Source organism: Ammospiza caudacuta, chromosome 1 (genome assembly GCF_027887145.1).
Source record: "Ammospiza caudacuta isolate bAmmCau1 chromosome 1, bAmmCau1.pri, whole genome shotgun sequence".
Classification (NCBI taxonomy): Eukaryota; Metazoa; Chordata; class Aves; order Passeriformes; family Passerellidae; genus Ammospiza; species Ammospiza caudacuta.
Genome location: NC_080593.1, coordinates 94,909,612 through 94,926,478, shown reverse-complemented (window position 1 = coordinate 94,926,478; position 16,867 = coordinate 94,909,612). Strand labels below are relative to the sequence as shown.

The window sequence follows — 16,867 nt, the reverse complement described above, 5'->3', positions numbered from 1 at the left end:
AAGTGCTCATGTTTCTTGTGAAGGCCATAGTATACAGTAGTCCGTGACACACAGGAGTGCAGCAGTGTAGTACTATACCAGCAATATAACTCTTACTGGACTCACATTGTGCTCTCACTGAAAGCATTTCAGATTTTTTAACGAGACATAAATGACTTTGATCTCCCAGATCCACCACACACTTGTAGAGTGCTTGAAATATGAGGTTTATGCAGTAATCCACCCCTTTAGGATGGAGGGTGACCAATCACGGTCCTGCTGCAGTGAAAATGATCCTTTCACTGAAACCAGGCATCACTACCAGAAGCAAGCCACAGGATTTCCAGGGCTGCCGAGCCTCTTCCTTTGCTCTCATCCAATAAGCATCTTTCTGTGCTTATATTTATGAGTGCAATTAGGCAGCTCAAGTGCTGTGTTTCTATAATGTGGCTGTTACCGCATGACAAAAACCCTCGATGGCAAAGTGCAACAAGCAAAATGCTGCAACTTGTGGATTTTAATTTGGTCCTGAGAAAGGAGGCATGTATCCCTTCAATGTAGCACAGGTTCAGCAGCACCGAGGCTCCCTGCACAAGGAGTTTGCTACGCCGTCCCCAGCCATGGCGTTATCTCACAACAGGTGCCGAGGCAGCCGCCGTCCCCATGGAGATGAGGTGACGGAGCCAGGGAGAGGCAGATGAGTTCTGGACCAAAGGTTAGCCTCTTCCAGGTCTCGAAGTGACCCAGCTTTTCTGGAAAGGAATTGGGCAATCCCTTTCCCAAGGGAAGCCAGGACTGACCTGACGATGACAACCACCCCCCTCGTACCTCAAACCCGTTCTAATGAACCCAGAGGAGAATTCCTACGGGGCAAAGGCTGAGGGTGCAGCTGTGGACGGCACGGTCTGCTGGGGAGGGCCGGCGCTGCGGCCGTCTCAGGTGGTGCCCCGGCGGCGGGGCCGGCCCAGGCCGGTGCAGCGCCGCGGCCGCCGGCAGATGGCCCCCGCCGCAGCGCCGAGCGGCGGCATCGGCCGAAGGAGGGGCCGGCGTCGCCGTCGCGCTAAATCCCCGAGCCCACTGCCCTCCTCCTCCTCCCTCGCCGCGATGGCTTCCTAAGGGCGATGCTCCCGGCCGCCGCCGCCTCCCCGCTCTGTCGCCGGGTGCTCGGTGGGCGCGGGCGAGCGGGCGGCTCCCGCGCGGTTCGGGGGCCGGGCCGGGGCCCTCCCGGGGCGGGGGCAGCCGCCGCCTCCCGCCGGTGCCGGGCGGGGGAGCCGGGCGGCGCGCAGGCGGGAACGGGGGAGCCGGCGCGGGGGCCGCCGTGAGCCCGCAGCGCCGCGCCTGACGGCCGCCTGCGGACCCTCCATCCCTCCCGGGAAATGCCCCTCCTGGCCGGGGGCGGCATGTAGCGCGGGGGGAGCGGGCTCCGCGGGGGCGGGAGAAGCCCCTTCCCTCCGCCCGCGCTCGCAGCCGCGCACACACCCGTGCTCCGCAGCGAGGCGCACGGCCGGCCCTCCTCCTCCTCCCCCGCCCGCTGGGTGCATGCCCGCCTCGCCCGGCGCAGGGACGGCGCGCCGCTGAAGCAGCCCCGCCGCCGGGCATCCCCGGGCGCCGGGCAGCGCCGCCGCCATGGCCGAGGAGAGCTCCGACGTCCCCAAAGAGTTGATCGGTAAGGGACGGGGCATGGCTGCGGGGTCCCGGGCGAAGGGACTGCGGGGGCAAGTTTGGAGGCCGCCGTGCGCGGGATGCAGCGCTGCCGGAGATGGGGCTGGGTCTGTGGAGCTGGGGAAGCGCCGCGGGGGCTGGTCAGGGAGCCCGGGGGCTCCGCTCGGGGCTGGAGGGACTCGAAAGAGCCGCGGGGGGCGGCGAGGCCGCGTTGCTGCGTGTGGGCAATGGGCGGGCGGGGGTGCGGGGCTGCGGCGGGCAGGGGAGGCGGCCGCGGGCAGAGACTGAGCCCCGGGGGGTACGGTGCGTGTCCCCCCCCGGAGCCGTGTGTCCGGGGTGCCGGCAGGCTGCCAGCGCTGGCGGACGCGCTGGGAAGCTGCCCCGGCCCCCCGCACCGCCGCCCGCCCGGGGCACGTCCTCGGTGCGCCTCAGCTTGGCGGCACGGGCTGCGGCTCCGCTCGGTGCTGTTTTATTTATCCTCCCGGGTTTTGCCTAGTTTAAGTCTCGTTTTTCTCTGGATGTAGGAGGGAGTGAGGGTATTTGTAATTAAAGTTTTATGGCCCCGTGCACACGAGCCTCCATCCTGCATGGTTTACGCTTAGGAACTCAGTCACAGGTGATGGCGAGGACCCTGAAAATGCTGTCACCTCTTTTGGGGAGCTTCCAATAAATGGATCGTTACGCAGGCGGCGTGTGTGTAACCAGTGTCATTTGGGGATAACCGGTCTGATGCTCCAGGCCTTCAGCTACCTTGTTCAGGCCTAATTTCCTTTGGTTTTGCCTGTTGAAGAGCTATCTAGAGATCTCACCGGCATTGTAATGATTTAAAGTGTTGTCTTAAGGACAGATGGAAACAGAAATTTGTCAGGCAGCAAGGTATATGCGGCGTTGAATACAGTCCTTCAAACCTTACTTAGGTAATTTACATTGTTGCATTTCCTTCAGTTTCCTCAGCAAGTGGTTTTAGCATTTATCAAATACTGGTAAAGTCTGGGTGGGCATTTGCAGCTGCTGCAGATATTTTTTTCTGTAGAGTCAAAATAGCTCTATTTTGCAGTCCTCTTGGTCTCCAAACCATGTGGTTTACAGAGAGACCGTAGTCTATAGCTTGCTGCTAAGAAATGATGAGGTGGGAAGAGTTCTAGGAGTAGATATGGTTCAAACCATGCAGTTTTCCTATTTTAAAGTGGCCAGGCATGTTTGAGTGCTAATACACAGTATTTCTTACTCACCATGGGTCTGCACTCTAGTGTTGTAGGTGAGGTGTGCTGCATACTACAGGGAAGAATAAGGTGAGCATCTTCACAGCCTCCTCTGGTGGCTTTGAACCATCTTAAGAATTACCCCTCAGCCCTGGTGCCCTGCACTCACTCAGCTTGATTTGTCAAGGGCTATTCTGAGGTGTGGGGATCTGTTCATGTAGATTGGTTTAATTTCTAGCAGTATTTTGGTGTCCACATGTTAAAATTTAACCTCTAAATAGGCTCTTTGTAATAACCATGTTTTGAGAGCAGGATGAAAGGATGTGCTTTAACGCAGAGTGATTGGAGTGTGGAGATTAAACTGGGGATAGGAGTGTTTGAGTTGCAGTTTTTGTTCTGTTACTCACTTCCCGTGTGACCTTTGTCAGGTCTCGTAGGTCATAGTCTTCAAAGAAACCCTCTCTTACTGCTGGCTTGCCTGGATCCACTCCTCCCAGGTGTGGGTGTCTGAAGCCTCCAGCATGAGAAAAGTGAACCTTAATGTTATATTTCCATCTCTCAGTCTGAAAATTTATTTTGTGAGTCCATCCAATGTCAGGGAATTCCCAATGGAGGGAATTGTCTTTAGTTCCATGCAGAGTATCTATGAAATCACTATCTTAGTTCTTTGAAGTAGTGCTTTTAACCCTTTCGGGCAGATAGAGCCTTGTGAGGAGCTGGCATCCTGATGATGCTTTGTGCAGTCTGGGGTCCCAGGCCCCTTCTCTCCCTATGGCTTGTTGGAGTAAGAGTGCTGGAGCTGAGGGCTTGCAGTCATTCCCATTTCTGCTGTGTAGGACCCATGGAACAGCAAAGGGAAGTGCACCTCTACATGCAGGTGTGTCAGGAGGAAGTCCCCTGCTAGATGCAGGCACTTGGAGCTGTTTGTGGGAGAGGAGAAACCAAAAAGCACAGGCTGCACATGGAGGTAAAGTGGCAGAGAAGCAGCAAGACCACCTGCAAGGAGACAGGACTCGATTAAATAGACTCTATGGTCAGCTCGCTTCTGGGTTTCCGAGCGGGGGCAGAAGGACCGGAATTGGGCATTACCCATGGGAGAGGAGGCCTTGGGAGAGCAGTTCTCATCGGGCTGGACTTTCCCCTGGGTTCCGCTCACCTGGCTGCCCCGGGATCTCGCAGCCTGGCCCCGTCCCAGGCGGTTGCTCCGGGAGCCGGCCGCGCTGGCTGCCTGCCACCGGGGCTGCCGCGCCTTGGGACAGGCTCCTCTGGGCCAGCCGCTGCTACCGAGGAGCTTTTGTGTCCTCATAGGGAAATTAAAATTCCTGGGGAAAACATGCCGATTCTGCAGAAAGAGCTCTTTCGGGTGAAGAGTCTCTCTGACCGGCCACGTTTCTGACTTGCACACCCTTCTGCCCCGCAGGCAGAACACAGTGGCCTGGGTTAAACATCCAGGCTTAATAAATGGTGTGTTGTTTGTGCTAACGTCTTCTGACTACCGAATGAAAATTGTGCAGAAAGCGCTATACAGAGCACTATAATTAAAAGCCTCAGGAATAGCCTATTATCTTTCATTTTTGCTTTTAAACTTAAGCGTGCCCGAGGGCAAAGTGTATGTGTCTGGAGAGGGTGGAGACTTTCCTTTTACAGATGCCTGTTGTTGGGCTGGAAATAGGTTAATGTGTTTAAAAGATTTCTTTCTCATTCTCTTTCAGTGGGGGCTGGGGAGTGAAACTTACGGAAGGTGCCAAATTGGCTCTTCTAGATGAACTCCTCTGTTTATCTCTCAATTACATCAGTGTCAGTAGTTGTATAAGCTTTCTAGACACAGTTCCCTGTGTGTCTGTTCCCTTCGGGCCAGGGTGCAAATGTTCAGGGGAAAAGCTGGTTCGTGTCATAATTGGCAGAGACTGTGTAATCATGTGTGTGCGTGTACATATTAAAGCGTTATGGCAGCTAAGGTAGCTTTGGTGCTGGCACCATGGAGTGGCTACGTTGTTGCTGGGATTTGGACCAAGACCAAAGCTGCCTCCACAGCATCCTCTGCATAGCTGCCAGGTGTTACTATCTGGAAGTCTGCTTGGTTTGCTTCGCTACTTCAATGCACAGAGTGCAAAATGTGTGAACAGTTGCTCTTCCATTGCCTGACCCATTTAGCCTCCTTGATATTAACAAGAGGTGGAAATTTGTGCAGTGCAAGAAGCTAATTTGCTTTCGTAAGCTTTTCAGGTACAAATAATAGCAGTGAGGAATTTGCTTTATTTTCCCAGAATGGAGCTAAGCAGTGCTGTGGCTTGTCTTGGGAATGCTTTTGATATGTAAGTAGTGCTGGGAAGAAAATACCAAATTGTGTTTAGAATCCAGGCATATGACATCAATAATGCTATCATAGTAGACACAAATTATTGTGTAGATGGCATACTTAGAAAATAATACTTGTGTTAGGTTGTGTTTAGTACTGGTGCATGGGCATGAGACTTCCATGAGTGCAAGCAGTTGGACAACATAGCTCTGCGTCTTTCTGTAAACTCAACAGTGGCATCTGTTTCCTTCTTGTGTTGACACTGAAGGTATTTAATGAAGATATTTTCTTTTGTTTCAGAAAGTGTCAGGGATGTTATTGGGAGGAAAATCAAAATTTCTGTCAAGAAGAAAGTAAAGCTGGAAACCAAGGGAGATAAAGTGGATAACAAAATATTGGTAAGTACAATAGAATGACTCAGATTACAAATGCAGAGGAAAAGCCAGTATCTTTTCAGAATGCATTAAATCTCCTCTGGAAGTATTCTTTGAACTTTCTGTGTGCCATAAGATGTCCATGTGATTTATTTTCTTACTTTTTCTTGCTTTCATGATAGCCTGCATAGGGTTGGTGTGCAGCTGTGCATGTGTACACACACTTGTTTATCACTGAATTATTTTTCAGAGTTTTGGATATTGTGTTGTGGACTGATGATAAAGCAAACTACTATTGGAACCTGTTCTAAAATATTCTGCTGCCTTTGCTGGTTAGGTTTCCTGTTTATATCCACAAGAGTTTTAAGTGGCCAAGAAATGCAAAATGAAGTGTGTAGAATTAATTTTGAGCATCTGAAGCTGTTATGCAGTGAAGAGCAACAGTAAAACTGTTGGGCTTTTTGAACTCAAATGACTATTTGTGTTTTTTGGTATTCTCAACATGTTAAGTCTTACATCTGCATTTTAAAATAAATGCTTAATGTGTGGGATTGTAAATTGTTCTTAAAACTGTAATGGAGGAAAGTGTCAAATTAATCTCACTTAAGTATGCTTTCCTGTTTTCTCAAAAATAGTTTTGCTGGTCTGTCTTGATAGGAAGAAAGCTGTGGTAATGAGCTGCTACATTTGCATACTATCTTGAACACACAAAAAGACATGCGACTGTATTTCCTTGTTCTTTTGATACATTTATATCAGGAGAACTCTTAGAGTAAAAAGCACAATTAAGTACAATGCTGCCATAATATTTTGCAAGATATTTGAAATTTGGTGTCTTCATGCTGTTTCATATTTGAAAGTTTTGTTAACAAAGCTGTTATCACAGATATTAGGTACATTCTCCATGCAAATATGCTATTTTGTCTTTCAAAACCACAAATTTTTAATCACTTCTGAATTATCTTCCTAAAGTACAAGTTGCTATCCCTGGGCATTACGACTGTAGATAATGGCTCACTTTTCTGTGAGAGCCACTACTTAAAGAAACTTGAAATATTTTCTGTTTAATATCTACCCATGTTATATGTAGTTCCTTGATTTACAGTTTCTGTACTGGAAATAGATTGAATATGTGAATGGTGATTGATTGATTGTCTCTATTTATTTGAAAGCCATGTTTATAGGGAAGGCTGACAGGTTTCACTGAAGTAGTTACACTTGATTGGCTTTTGGACTTACATGGAATCATAACTATTATCAATAGTGAAATATATTGTGGAAATACTGAAATACTGTTCTGAACTGATGGGATAAAGAGAATGTCAAGCTTTGAATCATCAGTGAGGTTTCTGAGGGATGTACTACTTGGCAGTAAAAGGCCTAAATGTGCCTTGGGTGTTTTTTCTCTCTTTAATCTCCTGAGCTCTCAGGTGGGGACTGTCACCTTCCATGACTGAGGAGGTACTGAAAGGGAGAGAACATTTCAGAGGTTCACGATTCAGTGAGCGCTACTTGTGTACATACATGTAGGTTTCAGTGCACAAGATAAGTGTTGCAGGGGAATGATTTACTGGATGTTGTCTGCTATAACCACTTGTTCTTTGATGCAGAAATGCAGGGGATTTATATTGGTGGGGGAAAAAGTTTTTATTCATAGAGAAATTGATTATATTGATTGCTGGAATTGGATTTTGTGTTTTCTTTTGCTGTGGAAGCAAACTGCCTTTTGTGAAGCTGCAAATCACTAAAGATGCTTTTTTTACAAGGTTTCTCTGAGTGTGTAAATCTTTATATCAGGTCGTTTGGTTTGGTTTTTTGTTTGTTTGGGTTTTTGGGTTGTTTTTGTAGTTTTGGGAGTTTATTTTTCTTTCTTGCAGAGGTGCTGAATGTTGTCTGCTGTGGCAAAGGCCTGTAGAGACTGTGGTTCACTTTGGGGATGCAAAGTTCCATGAAACATAGAATGCTCTGAAAAAAATTACACCAGAAACACTTTAAGTTTGGTACCTCAAATTAATGGAGACTTTTTGGCCTTACTGTGTCAGCACAGTCTCACTTCTCACCTGTGTAGTAGAGGACATACGCCCTTCTCTCATCAAAACAGTGACACTGAAAATAAATAACCTTACTTCAGAACTGACTGCTTAGTACTAAACACTTCAGGAAATCTTCCTGGAAAACTAAGCAATTTTGTACTCTGAGCTGGAACTGAAAGGTTTTCAGTAAATAATGCGTATGGCCACGTTCTGACCAGAGTGGGTAAAACCAAGTTGCTGTGCCTTGGGTGAGCCTGTCAAATGCAATGCTGAATGAAATGCTGGCAGCAAAAGCAGCTCAGTAATTAAAGACTGTATCCTTAAGTGAACGCACCAGTGGGCTCAAATGTGATTGCATGGGCAGCCTTCATGCCAGCACTCCTCAACTCCTGAGAGCTTGGTTTTGAAACATTAATCTTCTGAGTACTGTCTCTTGAGTGCACATGTGGCAAATGGATTGTTTTGAGATTTTGGGTTGAATTTCCTTAGTTGTTGGGTGTTTTTAAGCAAATTAGGTGCCATGCTTTGGGTCTAGCACTTAATAGGGAGAAAATACTAGTTGCCCTCATTGAGGTAACCCCAGAGCTGTTGTGAAATGTGCTCATGGCTTTAGAGGAGGTTGATCACAGAGGCTGGCACTGAGCCCTGACACCCAAATCTGTGTTTTAATTAAATGATCTCTCATCCTTTCTTCCTAGGGAAATTCAGCAAAATCACTTTGAGCAAGGGAGCTTATTTAAAAATGACTGCACTTGGCAGGTAACTATAAAAACACTTGACTGCTGGCCCTGTTGTTCACAGTGTATTCAAGGTACAGACTACTAGAATATGAATGTAACCATCTGCTTAAGTCACTCTGTTATAGGAAGTTCCTCTGATAATTAAGATGGAAATTAGAATCTGAGACAACAGAAAAAACAGTGCAAAGCCCCTGGTGTTGCTTGCAATAGGATCCCAGTATTAAACTGGTGAAGTTGGAGGATAAAGACCATGCTGTAGGGGAATACAGTATGGGTAAGTGAAGGTGGTATAGAATGTAATCTTATCCCCTAAAGAGTTGCAGCTGGGTTAATTACTAAAGATTAGGAGCAGGCCTGATGTTAACAGGCCACACCTGTAGCCAATAAGAAGAGTGTTATAAAAGAGTGGATTGGTGGGAACTGGAGTCAGTTGGCTGCTGTGAGGATAAGAATCAGTGCCTAGAGGAGCTGCCTACAAGGTACATCAAGGAGGTATGAAACTCTAGCAATACGGAACCTTTGCAATATAATGATAATGGAGCTCTTGCAATATAATGATAACACCATGCTTGCCTTAAGATGCTTTGGGATCCCAGATTTAGGTGCCAGAGTTGGGAAATTATGTCTAGGAATTTTGATATAAACCAGATTTTTTTCAGTCTGTACAAGGAGTTTGCTGCCTCAGTAATCTCAATCTGCAGTTATTTAGTTTTTCGGTTAGTCATAATGATGCAAAACAGTAAACATCATGAGCTGCTGAGCTGCCTCTGGTCTGCTGGCACCAAATCTCATGTGTTTGGGCAGCAAACGGGTATCCAGCCCTGAAAAGGCAATAACCAGCTTGAACAGGCAGAAAAATCAGTCCTCAAGTGATTAGGGCTAAACCCCAGTCCCATCTGGGTACTCTGGCAGAGCCAAGCTGCATTGGGGAAAGTGAGGAAACATGCAGGCATATGGGAGGCCTTGAAAGGTGCCAAGCTGCCCCACAGGGTGAGCAGAACAGACATTGTGGGGGCTCCCCAGTGGGGCACAGTCCTACTGTGGGCCAGGGAGACACTCAGCAGGACTGGGGTGGCAGCTGAGCTCCAGTGGTGACAGCACTGCAGTGACCCACAGCTGGCTCAGTGGGGTGGCCTCAGCTGGGAAAGCGACTGAGTGCAGGTGTAGCTGTGTAGTGCAGGCCAGAGCTGAGTGCCAGAGCTCTGAAGCAAGGTGGGGAGCCCTGGTCAAAGCTTGTTCCTGCCTTTGGGGTCACATACCTGCGCTGTGTTGGCTGCAGGCAGCCCAGCTGTGGCAGAGCCCTTGAGCAGGTGGCTCCAGGTGGCCCTCAGCCAGAGGCAGAGTACTCCTGCAGGAGTGGACCCAGCTGTATTTTGCTTCAATGGGATGCTCATCACAGTATTTTGATTTGGTTAAAATAGATAGAGATGTCACTCTTTTCTAAGCAGCAGAGGATTGCTTCGGTTTTGTGTGATTGTTTTTTTCAAACCTGTTTTTTTATGAGGACGAGGTTGAAGGCATCATGCTGAATGCCTGTGGTGTTTCTCCTCACACTGATAACTTCTGACCTTCTCTCCAGTTTCAGCTTAAGCTGATGGGTATGGAGAGGTCTCAGTTGTGATAAGAGGGGAGTGGGGGGAGACAGCCAGAAAAAGAAGAGAAATTTTACACCTACTCTGTCTTCTGAGGCCTCCACCTTTTGCCACCATAAGGGATCAGGCAGAACTCCCTGTTGGCGTCTGAGATACTTCAGTATTTTCTTCTTCCTCTTTTTTTTTCCTTTTTTTTTTTTAATCCATAGGCCTCAGTGATTATCAGGCTATCACATGCAAACAAATACTTTTAGGGACTGGGCTTCTTCTTACTTTTGGTGTTTGTGGTGGTGCTTCCCCCCGCCCCCTGCAAAATAGCTGAGATATCTGTATATAATTTTGCTGATTATTGCCTTCTGCCTTTTCTTTCTCTCAGATTTTTTGTAATTAGCAGCAAACTTTGAGAAGTTAAAATGTGAGCTAAAGTCAATATGTGCAATAAATGTGACCAACTCCTTATGAAATATTGATGTTTTTAAGAGTGGTTCATGGAAGGTTGGAATTCAGGATTCATCTTATTTTTTGTCTTTGCTATTAGAAAAAGAGAATATTCCTGCTCTAGTTGCCTTTGAGATTAGTTTTCCTTTCCAAAGTAGTACTATTTTAGACATAAAAGATGAGGAGATACTGCATAGTGACCTTGCTGTCTATATGTTTGGTCAGGCTTCTTTGCTTTGTTGCTGGGTTTATTTTGATTTTTTTTGTTGTTGTTGTCTTCCTAATCTTAAGGCTATAGAATAGTGTGATGCCATGTAGTGACCAAAAGCACTTTATTAGGAAATTCCTTTGAGGAGTCTCTGTTATGCTTCTGCCCTCAGTCATTTACATTCTCTTTGTTAAAATATCACAGTGTTACTTCTGAAACTGAGACAGTTGCTTTGGCAGGTGGCTCTCCCTAAAATTTACTGTATTCCCAACGTAAATTCACTGGGAGCAATTCATATGTCCTTGTCACTTTCTCTGGGACATATGTTTCCATGGGCTTTTAAAACAAAAAACTGAATTGACTTCTGTCAAAGAAGTTTATATTTTTTCTGTGCACATGGTCTGAGATTTCATGTTCTGCTTCTAAAGACTCTCTTATAAAGACTGGAATTCTATTTAAAAAATAAAATCTATCTGTGTTTACTTTCAAAGGAGCAATTATGGCCATTTTGTGTGCTCTCCATGTGGCTTCTGAACCATGCTTGAACGATGTGGCTGACTCTTGTGAAGCAACGGAGAAAAGCCTGAGCTCCTGTGCCTGTTCAGCTATCTGGATGGAGGCAGTAGTATTTTGCTCTGCCAAAACTATTTTGGGGTTAAAAGCTCTGGTGCTTGTTCTCCATTGCTCATCTTTTGTCTTGATCCATCCACGATATTCAGTTTGAATAGAGATGAATTTCACTTCCTGCCTTAAAAAATATGCACTTCTTTTAAACCACTAAGAGCATGAAGCTCACAGGGTTGTCTGAGGTTGGTTTTACATAAAATGTGTGCAATCTCACACGTTATATCATGACAGCTGGTGTGTGATAATGATGTTAAATAGGGACATTCTTTAAAAGTAATGGTGTTTCCTCTTCTCTGCCCAGAATATTGACTGTTATGACATATATCTTAAGTGTGTCTTTATGAAGATGAAAGGAGGTAGGTGTTGGTACATCCCTCATGTCAGGAAATCTAAGTGAAGTGAGGTAGGGTAATCAAAAAATACTTAGATGTGAAAATGTATCTTAATGCATTTAAAGGTGTGTCTTAGAAAGCAACTGAACTGTGGCCTGTAAGATTGCTACAAAAAACTGAAATAAGAAGAGTAGTACAGGAAATAGAATTATTAATTCAGTCATGCAGTTGCATATGTTTCCAAAATAGGAAACATTTTAGAAAAATATACATGTGCAAGTTTCATTGAAATTTACATTTCTGTTATACATGGATCCATAAGGTTACTTTTAACTGGTGGGAGTACCATGAAGATGATCAGAGGAGTGGAGTACCTCTCTTATGAAGAGAGACTAAGAGAATTGGGGGTTTTTCAGCCTGGAGAAGAAAAGGCTCCAGGGAGAGTCTACTGCAGCCTTCCCGTACTTAAAGTGGGCTTATAAGAAAAACAAAGTCAATTTTCTTAACAGAACCTGTTGTGTTAGGAAAAGGGGGAATGGTTTTGAACTAAAAGAGGGTTAGTTTAGACTAGATGTAAGGAAGAAATTTTTTATGATGAGGGTGGTGAGGCACTGGAACAGGTTGCCTGGAGAAGTTGTGGATGCCCCATCCCTGCATGTGTTCAAGGTCAGGCTGGATAAGGCTTTGAGCAAACCTAGAAGGTTTCCCTGCTCCTTGCAGGGGGTTGGAACAAGAGGACCTTTAAGGTCTCTTCCAACCCAAACTGTTCCATGATTCAGTGGTTCAATGAATTGCTGGTAGTACATGCAAGTGTAGAAATTAAGGATGATTTCTTGCACCTTGAGTATAGTGTGCTCTTTCCATGCTTTGGGAGGACAGAAGTGCAGCTTGTTCTCCTTTTCTTTAGCTCTGGATAACTGGTACAGGCAGGGAAAGGAAAGAAAAAGGGACTCCTTTTTCAGTGCCCTTAAAGCACCTGCTGTTGTTCTGGCTCATGTACTTTGCATTTACACGTGCACCTGCAGTGTTCTGGAGGGAGGAAATGTGGACATGATCTCACTCAGCATGTTCTGGTTTTCTCTACACAGCTCTAACAGTTGTAGGGGTAAAAAAAGTGGTGGGAGGCAGGAATCTACTGTGGCTCTGAACTGATCATGGAATCTTTCCTCCTGTCAATTTTTTTGTAGCCCAATTAGAAAGCATTTCCTTTTTAAACTGCCATGCTCTTTCTACTTCTCTTGCTGAATATATAATGTACCAAAGTGGTTTGCTAATGTGCTTTTGCTTTGAGAGGGCCTGACTCCTTGCCACCATTATTTATGAAATTAAGCCTTTACTGAAAACGAGGATTTTCACTGAAATCTGTGCATAAAAGAGGCAGAAGACTGATTATTACATACAATTTCTCTAAAGCTGAAAACAAAAAATAGAAAATGAGCATTGGTGTCAACTTCTTGTCTCACTCGCTCTTTGCCATTGGTGGCTTTTTTGCCCAAGAAAGACAGGACTTGGAAACAGAATGTGTTATTTGGTAGACATATATGTGTGTGGGGTTTCTTTTTTTTTTTCTTTTTTCGTCTTACAGCTTGTTTCATCTGCCTGACTTACTTTAAGAGAAGACTTCTCATGCAGAGAATGTGGTTTACTTTGGTATAAGTAGTGTGAAGGAGGACACAGTGAACTTGAGAATGGCTGCAAGGGCTCCTAAGTGAAAAACTAGTGTAGTGTGAAAAATGCTTCTCATTGCTCAGAGACCCACTCTTCAGACATTCTTGTGGTGGAAAAATTGGTGAGTGCCACTGATTTGTTTGATTATTAAAATACTTACTTTAGCTCACCTAGAGTTCTTTTTTTCCTCATGGTGGTGGTAATTACTTTACTGTGTAAAGTAATTACAGGCCCAGGATATAAAATTATCCTTTATAATTTGGCTGCTGCTAGTGGTGCTCTGTATAGCTACCTGAGTCCTCAGACTGATTTCTGCCCTTGGTCCTGTCTCATCTCTCCCCGTTTCTGAAACATCTACTCTGTGTCAACTCATGAGCGATATCTTTGTCTTAGTGATAGCTTCCCTAATTTGATTATTTCAGATGACAAACTGTTAGGATGCCAAATATAAGAGCCAGATTCTTATAACCCTATACTCTTGGAACAGATTTAACCAAATTAATTGGCCTCCTGGATAAGGGAAGAGAGACCCTGGCTCAGAGAGTTAGGGGCGGTGCAGAATAAGATCTGAATAGCTGTGGCATGTGAAATTTAACACTAGCACAACAAAACAAATTTCTGCTATGAAGTTCAGAGAAGGAGTCACATTGCTGGTGTTGATACAAATTAAAAGGGTTTGTGGTTCCTGTGAGGCTGCTGGAAAAGTGCTCACAGGTAGAAACTGTTGTCAAGTGAGAAGTAGCTCTTATTTGAACAGGTTACATTTCTGGATCTTCCTTGCAAAGTGACCTTTATAAAAAAAGTAAATACAAGAATTCTGGTCTGGACCTGAAAGTGTATGTGGAGGGATAGAATGTAGGAAAATAGTGCAGAAGGTAGTCTCACCCCTGAGGAGTTGCAGCTGTACCAATCACCAAAGATTAGGAACAGGCCTGCCCTTAACAGGCCACAGCTGTGTCCAATAAGAAGACAAGTGCTACAAAAGAGTGGGTTAGCTGGGTGAGGAGAGAGTTGGAGTTTGTTGGCTGTGCTGTGAAGAAGGAGTTAGTGCTGTGAGGAGCTGCCCATGAGATATCACCCAGAGGTATGGAAGATTTACAGTAAGGTGAGAACAAGTGTGGGTGTCGTGTAGCTTATCCTCTTGGCAGACAAGTGACATTTGTATCCCTGCATAGAGTAGAAGGCCTGTGTGACAGCAGGATGGGCCTCAAAGTGTGCATGTGGAGATGGAAAACAGAAGAGATGCTGGGTCTATATTCCCCTTAACATTTTCATCCTGCTTTGCACTTTCAAGTGCTGCTTGTTCCTATGCTTTGTAGATCAGTTGATAACTAATTTTTTTCCCCCTTTCCACAGCTGAAGCAGTGGGTAGCAGCATACTGCCTGTGGGGTAGACAGTCTGTTTGGGATGTCTGGAAGCACTCTCTTGGCCAGGGCTTAGGAAGCTGAGGTCCTTTGGAAAAAGCCATTTCCACTTTGTGCCTCAAAGATGCTTGCCAGAAGCATGTCTTTATGGAGTAGCCACTTAAGGCACACATCACTTGAACTGCAGTCATTCCCTTGTACCTAAGACTTGGTCAAACCACTGCTTTTGTAGAACTCTGTGAGATGTTGAGGATTTGAGCGAAGTTACAGATACCTACTTCTTGGGGCCAGGGAGCAAAGCAAGAGGGTGGGTGAGATAGCTGTTGCAGAGCAGCTTCTACTCAGATTTGATTAGAGGAAGTGAATGGCTGTTGACCTCAATCTGAATTGGGAGACAGGGCACTGCTGTGTTTGTTCAGGGTCAGCCTTTGAAAAGGCTTCTCCTTCTCTGCCTTGAAGACCACTAGTAAACTATTCACACAAAACTATTGATAGGGGGGAAAGCCTTTCACAGGCTCATCCCTTAACAAACACTAGAGGCTGATGCTTAAGAATGATACCTTTTACAGCCATGTATGTGAGCCTCTACTCCAATGCGGAGCTGAGGAGCCTTAGGAAGGGAGCAGTGGAGGTAGGTCAAAGCAGATGTTGGGATTTTTAGTGCAGCTGGCTTTAGATGGCAATCTCCCCTTCTGGTATTTACAATGTTGCAAGTTAATATTTGAAGAAACATTAGCTTTGTTAGGTACTGGTGCTTTGTTGAGTAATAATTTTTGCCATCTTGATAAGTTTATTAATAATCTGTAAACTAAATTATGCATTTATTGTTATAGCATGAAAAATGAATTTTAAATGTAACAAGCAGCTTTCTTGACTGTTATTCTTCACATCTGCACTTTGCGAGTGGCAGAAAAGCACAGGCTTTGACCTTTCTCTTTTCTCATCTCAAGAAGGTGCTAAAATCCCTGCATTTTTGATGGGCACATTGATGTTTTCTGTGTACAATTGTTGCATACACTATGGGTATATTAATGCTCTTCCTTTTTACTGTCCTTCCATATCATCTGCTTCAAAAAGTCCCTGGAAGCTTTCCTGTGTGCAGATTGCTGTCAGGACAGGAGTTTGCGTTTTAGTTTACCCCTTTTCACTGTAGTATGTCTGTTTTTCTAACAGCTCATATTCCCCCACTTCTGTTCCTTTTCCTTGCAGAGATAAGACAAATATCCCCAAATTCCTCAGTATCCCTGCAAATACAGAAATGATGGACTGAACATGATGCTGCTCTGCTAAAAAGTATTGTAGGCTGCCATAAATTTACTCTGTATACATTTTTATCTTGCCTTGCTAGCCAGGTTATCTGCTTCCTTGTAGAATTTAATTAAAATCTATGCTAGGTCTATGTTATTTGTGTCATGGTGGCAGTTTGGTTCAGGCTGGACATTACAATGTTCTTTTTGTAATTTGGCTTTAAGTTCTTTCCACCCTTCCCAAAGCAGCTCTCTTTGATAAAAAAAAAACTCCAACATAACAAAAAAAAAAAAAAGGCAAACAAAACCAAAACAAAACAAGCAAAAACTCATCATTAAACCCCAAACCAACTGCTAGCATCTCAACAAAGTGCTGTGCAAATTCTGCTTGTCCTGAGGGGAGGCGAGGCAGTACAATGGACACAACCCACTTGCATTGCTCTCTCCACATCTCTAGGTACAGGAGCAGTTGAAAAAGGGAGAAAGTTAAAAGAAAACAAGTAAAGAACTGTAGTATAACACTGCAATTTAAATGTAATTAGCTGATGCAGATGATGCCAGAGCAGTGTAGAAGATTGTAAAATAGCTTTAAAAGGGTTTCATCTGTGAATACAATGCTTTGTTACCCAAGTTTTATAGTTCTGTGTCTACTTTGGGAAGACATGCTCTATGAGACTTGACTCTGCTGATGGAATTTAACTGTATTTTATGTAATCTGTACTATTTCCTTCACATGTGATTTCAAAGCTAGTTTTCTACCATTTACTTGCTCAGCTACACCGGAGAAGCTGCCTGCTAGTTTTCTTGAGGTTCTATGTAGGCATGTCAGCTGAAGTTTGGAAAATCTGCTTATCTGTGGAAGAGTGTGTGGTCGGTCTTTAACCAAAATGCCAAGAAAATTCTTCAGGAGTGACCTAATACTGCAGGGATTTTGGTTTTTTGGGTTTGTTTTTCTTTTTTTGTTTGTCTTGGGGGTTTTTTTTGGGTGTTTTTTTTTTTAAATTTAAACTATTGCTTGGTTTTTTGCCTACACTGAGTACTACTAAAAAAAGCTAAGAGGTGCAGCTCTCAACTCTTACAAGTTGCATATTCAAATTAGAA

General features: G+C 44.9%; 1 protein-coding gene across 3 annotated transcripts in view; it reads left to right on the top strand.

Moving 5' to 3' along the window:
* Positions 1–1,291: 1,291 nt before the first annotated feature.
* CARMIL1 (capping protein regulator and myosin 1 linker 1) overlaps positions 1,292–16,867 on the top strand; it is a 188,116-nt gene continuing 172,540 nt past the window's right edge. For all 3 annotated transcript variants that reach the window (XM_058800709.1, XM_058800699.1, XM_058800690.1), the window contains exons 1-2: positions 1,292–1,645; positions 5,443–5,540. In XM_058800709.1, coding sequence (XP_058656692.1) covers positions 1,606–1,645; positions 5,443–5,540 — 138 coding nt within the window. In that variant the 5' untranslated portion in view covers positions 1,292–1,605. The remainder of the gene's footprint in view (positions 1,646–5,442; positions 5,541–16,867) is intronic.